This window comes from Ammospiza nelsoni, chromosome 6 (genome assembly GCF_027579445.1).
Source record: "Ammospiza nelsoni isolate bAmmNel1 chromosome 6, bAmmNel1.pri, whole genome shotgun sequence".
Taxonomy (NCBI): domain Eukaryota; kingdom Metazoa; phylum Chordata; class Aves; order Passeriformes; family Passerellidae; genus Ammospiza; species Ammospiza nelsoni.
In genome coordinates this window covers 7,345,855-7,354,287 of record NC_080638.1, presented here as the reverse complement: position 1 = coordinate 7,354,287, position 8,433 = coordinate 7,345,855, and the positions used below count along the sequence as shown (strand labels likewise).

Sequence of the window (8,433 nt, the reverse complement as noted above, 5' to 3'; positions counted from 1 at the left end):
TTTGCATTTTCTTTGAAAAGCAATGCCTTGCTATTCATTTTCTCACAGTCACTTGCACTCTGGTTTTGTATGATTTTCCTTTTCCTTTTCCTGCCTTTCCCACCTTCCAGTGTCCCCAGCAGAGCTCCAGCTCTGAGGGAACCTCAGAAATCACAGGACAATAATTCACAGCCATTAACCAGTTCAGTGCCACACCTCCCTACAAGGCAGGGAATTATTTATGAGCATTTTGGAGCTGCCTCTGCTCGGGGTAACAGATTGTTCAGCTGCTCCTGCTCAAGGGGCCCCCCACAACAATAGTGAGGCTGCAAAAGGTCAGGGCTGGGATGAACAGCCAGAGCTGGGAGTGGGGACTGCAGACATCTGCTAACACATTGCTGAGCTCTGAGCCCTCCTTTTAGGGTCTGTCAGCATGAAATGCCTCCTGGATCTGCGGGGTCAAACAGGCTGGATGTTCAAGAAAAACTAAAACCCACAGGAAAGTCCACGGAGCACACATGGATTCTGTGCTCCATAAAAAGGCACGGGGTGACTGGCCTGGCCTCCTCGTTCCCTGCCCAAGCAAACCAGCCCAGCCCCACGCTCTGCCAGGGAGGGGCCGTGGCTCCCACTGACACCAGCCCTTCAGTAAACTGATGGGGACACTGCTGGGGACACCCAGCCCGAAATGCGCGTGGCATCTTCCCAAAGGTGCAAGATTTATGGGCTCAAGCTAAATTAATTGAGAAGCAGAACCTTAATTAAGAAGCAGGTTGCTTCTGAAACAGCCAGCACACTTCAAAGGGCTGAAGCCATACACGTAATGGGAACAAAGAAGAGAAAACAGGGTCAAAACAGACCATATCTGAGCCTTGTTCTCACCCCATTCATCTTGCACACAGGGGGTGCTCTGCTGACATTTTAAAAAGAGCAGTGGAACATCTGCCACCCAAAGGAGAATTGGAGAGTGTGGGAGGGGCATATGTTCATTCAAAAAATAAATTCTGCTCCCCCATGGAAGCAGAAGATGAGCCAGATGTACTTTTTTTCCCTCTACCAAGTCCTGGTCTTTTTCCCATTGATTTCATTTGATCCAGGATATCCCTTTTATTTTTTTTTTCCCCCTAGCTAGGTGGTTTCAGTTTGTGAATGCCAGAGGCAAATTGATCCTGTTCCACCCTCCCACCATACCAGGTACAGCTGTCAGCTGAGGGGCAGGTGGTTTAAGAAAAACAAGAAGTGAGTCTTTTGAAAACATGGCACATTTTTAGGACCTCAGTTCCCCCAGAGCTCAGTGTCCCGGAATAAACAACCTCAGCTGACTCCCATGTTCATCACTCAGTTAATGATGTCTTTGTACCATTTATTCTGTCACATTTTGAACAGGTCATTCCTGCTTCTGCAATTCAGAGAGATGGGTGGCTTTTCCCATTGTCATGGTGTGGTTTAAAGGGTGTTTCACAAAAATCCACCACCTTTTTTTTAGGAAGACACACAGGCAAGGATTAGGATGATGGAACACCAGATGTGTTCTTCCAGATGTGCCAGCCTCGAGTGCCAGCCCTCCAGGCCTCTGCAGATCCTGCTGGAGCTCCCTCACTCCTTGAGGAAGGTGCACAGGCATCTCTGCAAGCCTGGCCTTGTGCTATTTTGGAAAAAGGTTCTGAAAGCTACACCCAACATTAAGAAGAGACTGAGGTAAGAGATTACGACAAATGCACAAAACACTTTCATTTTCTTTATTTTCAATTGATACTGTATGAATACAAAGTTTCTAGAAAGCTACAAAAATTCTACCACTTTATCAAGAAGGCATCAAAATGTGTCACTTTGCAAAGACATGAAAACACCTGCAGTAACCGACACAAAAATAGCATTTTTAGAGTGATGAAATAATTGCACTTAACTGTCATGGATATTAAAGTTATCACACATATGTACCGCGAAAGCTAGAATACATTTTTTTTTTTTACAAAGCACTTTATAAAAAAATTCTCTGCACACAAAACCTATAATTTTCATATTACTATCATACTAAAGATAAATTCACTTTAAAGCCAACACTTAAAACATTTTAAACAAAAAAAAAAAAGGTACCAGTACCTACACACAGACAATAACAAATACAAGAATACTGTACTGCCAAGAGGTTTGACTGAAACTCCTTTTGAAAGCTTCTGCAAATATGTTAAGAAAACATTGGAGAACATTCAGTTTTTTCCAAGAGCCTTCCCTCACTGTCTAACCTAGAGGTACTTTATCATCAAAAGGCAAGTTCTACATCAAAAGTTACCAGCAGCAGTACAATATTAAAGTAACCACTGACCATATATGAATATGCTTAAGTCACAAACCCATTTTATACACATTACACAAATAAACATAAAGTGAGAATTCCATTAAGTCATTTACAAATGTGAACAAATGCACATGGCAAAAAAACCCCAAAACAAAACAAAAACCCAACCTGTTTTACATAAAATGTACTGAAGAATTAAAGGCTATTCAGGTTTTCAATGTTATAAAATTCTTTTGTCTTTTTTTTTTTTCAGGCACATATTGTATTTTTTGTCTGCAGTCATGAGCCTGAATCAGAGGCCCATAAAACAAAACAAAACAAAAACAAAAACACATATTCTGTAAGGAGGTAACAGGGATCCATCTCCTTTTAGTCAACTGAGTGCATTTAAGATTTAATTCACACACTAAAACTAATTACATGACCTCAGCAAGAATGACCTGAAAAGTTAAAAGATGAAGATGTCCAGAGTGTTTCTTGTACTTTGACTTATCCAGCCTCAATCTTTCTTGGGGGGGGGGGGGGGGCTAAACATCTGGTTATGAAAGATAAGAGGGGAAAGGAGATCATCCTGAGCAAAGGACCAAGCCGGGCTCCGCTCCTCACGCCCGCCTGTGTGTGCCCGGGCACACGTATCCTCACGGGAAAGGAAAGGGGGGACAGCCCCAGGGCTCCCAGTGGGACTGACTGAGGCCTCCAGGAAACCCCCAGGGCTGCTGCTTCGGGCTGCAGGCACGCCCCGGGACTCGCAGTGGGAAAATAAATAGCTATGGGTTAGCACATCAAACGTCCTATCTGCCTTGGACTGGCCGGTTCCTTACATTCAACAGTAATGTACACCCTTCATTAGGCCCAGGAGCCCATCCCGTGGGGGCCCCGTGGGACAAGCCACTGCCACGCTGAGCTGCAGCTGTGGTGGAGAGGGAAAGAGAGAAACGGGCATTGGATCTGCGATTCCTTCAAAATAGTGGTGCAGTACCTAAACAAAATCAGTTTGGAATTCAAGTAAGTAAAACTACATTTGTTAGTAGCAATTTTTAACAGCCCCTAATGGTACCATTATGCTTGTTTGAGTGAGAAAGAGGAGTAGCTTGTCACAAACATTGACTAGTAGAGCCAAAATGTTTGGCAATGACTGAAAAAGTATGTTCTGCTTGTCTCTGTTCTTTGCCCCACCTCAGTCTCATTGAGTTCAACAGGATTATTTGTCTTATAGAGGTAAGTGAGATTTAGACCTTGAAGGAATAACAAAAATAATATTTTAGAGAAAGGGAATTTGAATTATCACAATATTTACCACACAGTGTCACAATATTTCTCTATATAAAAAGTTAATCTTAGTTTTCATCAAATACTTTAAAAATCAAGTTAACAATGTATTCACAACTATATAATCCCTCTGACAGCTTTTGGTTTTGCTGATATTTGTTCTTTCTAAAATGTTGCTCCTCTTCCCATTGATTTCAGTTGTGGTGGAGATATGGCCCCCGTTCACAGAAGGTATCAAAAACAGACACATTATTAAGAGGAGCTAATTTTTCTTTTCCCCCCAAGACATCAACTGGGAGGAAAACAACACAAAACAACCCTGTGTTTGAGTCGTGCTGGCCAGAGTTCCCCCAGCAGCACCTTCATGCGCAATGCTCACCCTCAACATTCCAATGCTTGAACCCACACCATCGCATTCACCCTCGCTTGCTCAGCTCTCCTGCTCCTCTTGCTCTGTGCATCTGACCTCCAGCATGCACAACTTTGTAAACAAAATCTGCTGTCTGAGCAAAGCATCTCCACAGATACCAAAATATTGTTAGAGGAGGTCAACGAAGCCATGCTTGTCCACTGGAATTCTGTAGGATATGGATCTCTCATTATGCAGACGCGTGACTGGATGAAGAGAATATAAATGGGAATATTTTCATTTTTATATCACAGACGAATCAGTTGCTGGTTTGCAATGCTGTCAGAAATGGCAAACAGTAGATTTTTCTTCAGCAGGCTGATCATTAGCAAAATCCCTTTGCTATGAATGGTGCTCTTTTGTGAATGGAGGCCTGTAGATTGAACTTATTCCAATAAACCAAAGGCATTACGGTGATAACTAAATATTTTTGGTCTCTCTACAAATTGTCATTATTATGGCAGCACTTTTCTAAGCTGGAATTTCAAACCAAAGGCACTTTCATGCTAGAGTGCAGAAGAGTCACAATTAATTATTTGGTCATGAAATTTAAAAAGGCAGCATTCATTAATACAATTCACTTTTCACGGAGAACCAGGGATCTGTAACCTTTCCTTTTGGTATAGGCATCTCACTGCAATGGGACTGACTTGTACAGACAGCTGGTTCACACCAAGCAGTCAAAGAGCATTTTCTGCAGGGAAAAATACGGATATTTTAAAAATGGAACCAATTAAGAAAACAATGTATAAAATTTAATGTTAAGAGGCTAAAAGTTACTTCTAATATAATGCTAAGGCACTGCATATTGTAATGCTTTGGCAGCTCTCAATTAAAAGGTTCCTACAAAAAAGTAACAGTAACAAGATAAGTACTTCCAGCTTACAAAAGAGCTCACAGTTTACAGGCAGCCTGTTGGACTACACACCCCACACTCAACAGTTGAAGGATTAAGGCTTTTAAGAATTAACATATACAGGGTATGGATCATTTACAGAATTGTAAAGAAAAGACGATGGAAGTAGTTTCCCTAACGTTACATATGTGAACACCAATAAACATTGTGACTGTTTATACCCTATAGTTATGGCGTATGTAATGTGCCAGATCCTACTAAAAAAAAAAACAAACTGTACCTGGATTTGCAAATTGACTTACATACTTTATATGCCTTAAAGAGTTTGCTTGTTATTAAAAAAAAAATAAAAATCACCAAACCCACAATTCAAACCCTAAATAAAAGACAACTTTAGAACAAAAACCAAAAAAGTAGTTTTTGACTTGTAACACCAAGTGCTTAGAATAAAGGGCTACCGTTAGGCTGTTACAATGCAGTGCTTTTCCTGATGTGATTGTTAGTGTTAAAAATGAGCGTTAAAAGAGACCTTGCCATGGACACGTTCCTCTGTCCACTTCACAGAGTATCAACTGAAAGATCATCAGCCCTAATATCCACAAGCAGGTGACAGCTAGGCATCACAGCAACCATCCAAAGTGTGCATCTCATGCAGCCAGACCAGGCTGAGGGGTTGAAGCAGTCTCCCTTCCCCTGGGTGATGTTGGAGCCCCAGAGCTCCCCAGCCTTAGGGATGGTCCTGCTCTGACCTCACCTAGGCTCCAGTCTAGTCCAGACATTCCAGCAGTGGGCCATTCTAACAGAATGGACTATGCAGGAATATATAATTTAAAGAAAAGGAATAGAGTTGCTTGTTTGCTGGGCCTGGGAGTGAATTTGATGCTTAGACTGTGCATGAGAACTGGTTACAGGAACAAATCCCAAGGGGTAGGGAGGAGGGGCCTGCGAAGCCTGACCTTTGAGTCAGGACTGCAGAAAACTCCCCCAAGAACCCTCTTTGCTGATAACTCATCACTGCTCCCTAAGGTGGCTTGTGCTTGGCCAGGCAGCCCTCAGCCTTTCAGACACATGCTCTGCCTGAGAAGCCTCTGCTGGCCCAGCACCTGCCCAAACAACTCCGGCTTGGGCAGCGAGGGGCAGCAGGATGAGAGGAGCTGAGCAACACGCCCTGTCCCGAGCGGGAGGGCTGAGGCTGCTGCTCTCACCTGTGCACACCCCAGACAAACGCTCACAGGCCTTACAGCGTTAAATATCTCCAGCTGTGCTTCACTGCCTGGAGTCTTCCCTGAATTTGTCAGAAGGATGAACGCTACCACCTGGATGAACGCTTTCCAAGAGGACAGCAGACCCCACGTGGTAGGTGCGTGTTTGTTTCAGATAAGGTCTTCGCCAGACCTGGAGACACAACTGGGAGAGGTGTAAGAGCACCATGATTAAGAGGAAAAGGAGGAAAAAAATTAAATTCTCCACTTTCCAACCTTCTTTGCCTGATGCTGGTTGTGATTCTCTAGCGTCTCACAGATATTAAAGCTGCTGATCCTTTCAGAGGTGTACACACTCTTCTTTCAAACACATCAGTGTTTTGCTCTCTGTTTTGAGTGACTCGATGCTGTTGCAATGTCAGCTGTTTCCATTCATCTCTTGATTTCAGAGTTGCAAGTTTTTTGCTCAACTTATTAGAAAACATAGTTGTCCATATAAAATATAACCGCACACACAAGACTACATATAATGCAAGTCTAAATCTTCAGTATTTACCTACTTATTGCAAAATGAGCCATCTTTTTCATTAAATAATCAAATTTTCATATTAGTACAATACAACTTTATATTCTTTTAAAATACACTAGATATGTTAAGGGTAAGGGGTGATGTTTGCTTTCTCTGCAATACCTGTTTGAAAGTTTAATGGATTAGAAGATTAGTTTTAGCGTTGAGAAAAAAATACAAAATTTGCCTAATTTTAGGACCTGTCTGTTTCTATCAGGCATTTCTTAAGGCTATATTTTTCATTTGGTTTCAAACAGAAAAATGTTTCATTTTAAAAAATAATTTAGTGAATTACATTCGTCCATATCTTCCACCCTAATTAGTTACAAAGATAATTCTATAAAGATTATTAACTTTGTGTACTCATTTACAGTTATAGCTAAAGATTTGTTTCAATTTCACTTGCATTGTAAAACAAGTATTTCATGTTGGAAAAAAACCCAAAATAAATTCTTATAAATGCTGTCAGTTTTTCCCCATGGCAAATGCTCTGTCATACATTTTTCTATCAGAATTAAAAATAGGCCTCCACAGACAGAGGCATTAGGTTCTTAAATACAGTCTTCCCAAAGAACTGTGGTTTACAAATTTGAAGAACACTTAGTTTTAGAAATAATTTTTACAACTGTACCAGAATTTCACAGCTACAATTATATATGAACACATTAAAAATGACTTCACTAAAACAGGATTTAGAAAAATGTGGGTGAAAGTTGGGCCAGAGGCACTGCCACTTAGTGTTGAGGTTTACAGTCTGTGTTTTGATAAAGAAGTGAAATGAAGTGTATATATAAATAACTGCTCAGTCCTTTACAAGCCTGTAGATGTGATGCTGTGCTCCATGTTCGCTGTTCGACACCTCGAATACACAAGCCATGCAGAGCAGGGTTTCTTGTGTATCCCTGTTTGTTACCACCTGTGTGGGGAAAGGAGAGGCAGACAGAACATCACACACCTGAAAACTGCAGGGCTGTATTGTATTTGCAGGGTGCCCCGTGGCAGGCAGGAATGATGAATCTGATCCCATGTTCTCAGAAGGCTAATCTATTATTTTATGATACTATATTATGTTAAAGAATACTATACTAAAAAATACAGAAAGGATACTTACAGAAGGCTAAAAAGATAATAATGAAAACTCCTGACTCTTTCCAGAGTCCCGACACAGCTTGGCACTGATTGGCCAAAGAGTCAAAACAACTCACATGAAACCAATGAAACAATCTCCAAACACATTCCATATAAGCAAAACACAGGAGAAGCAAATGAGATAAGAATTGTTTCCATTTCTCTGAGGCTCCTCAGCTTCCCAGGAGAAAAATCCTGGGCGAAGGGATTTTTTAAGAAAATGTGAGTGCCCCAGGTCTGAAGCAAGGAGTGACCCGTGTCACCTCGGTCCTGCCCGAATCCCCTGGCGGCAGCAGCACGTGGCTCTGAGAGCTTGGCTGGGGTGACACCACAGAGCCACAGGGAAAGCAAGCTGGGGCACTTGGTGAAACTGGCTCAAAGGCCACCACGTGGCCCATCCTCTGTGCTTTAGGTCACCTGTTGGGCGTTTGCTGCCTGTTTTCCCTGCCCAAGAACTAATTAATGCCACTAACCCCTGCAGCACTGTAACCCAGCCCCGCACGGACACATCGGATGAACGCAGAGGTTCAAAGTTACTGCCTCAGGCTCTCTGCAAACCCCAGACTCGACTGGAAAAAACAGAAGTAAGCTGAAATTTGTGGAGAATAACAAAGATGTTTGTTCACACTCACAGCCAGCTGAGCCTTTTCATCCTGAGCGTCTTTAGCGCCCAGTTCCAGGAGAATTATTCTGAAGTCAGTGGGATGGTTGCTTTGGTAAGCA

At 42.1% G+C, this 8,433-nt stretch overlaps 1 protein-coding gene across 7 annotated transcripts in view; it reads right to left on the bottom strand.

Annotated features, from left to right (window-relative positions):
- Positions 1-1,695: 1,695 nt before the first annotated feature.
- Positions 1,696-8,433, bottom strand: part of TEAD1 (TEA domain transcription factor 1) — a 152,891-nt gene continuing 146,153 nt past the window's right edge. For 6 of the 7 annotated variants that reach the window (XM_059473921.1, XM_059473915.1, XM_059473917.1 and 3 more), the window contains one exon: positions 1,696-7,498. In XM_059473921.1, coding sequence (XP_059329904.1) covers positions 7,385-7,498 — 114 coding nt within the window. In that variant the 3' untranslated portion in view covers positions 1,696-7,384. The remainder of the gene's footprint in view (positions 7,499-8,433) is intronic. The other variant, XR_009418594.1, reaches the window with a different exon arrangement.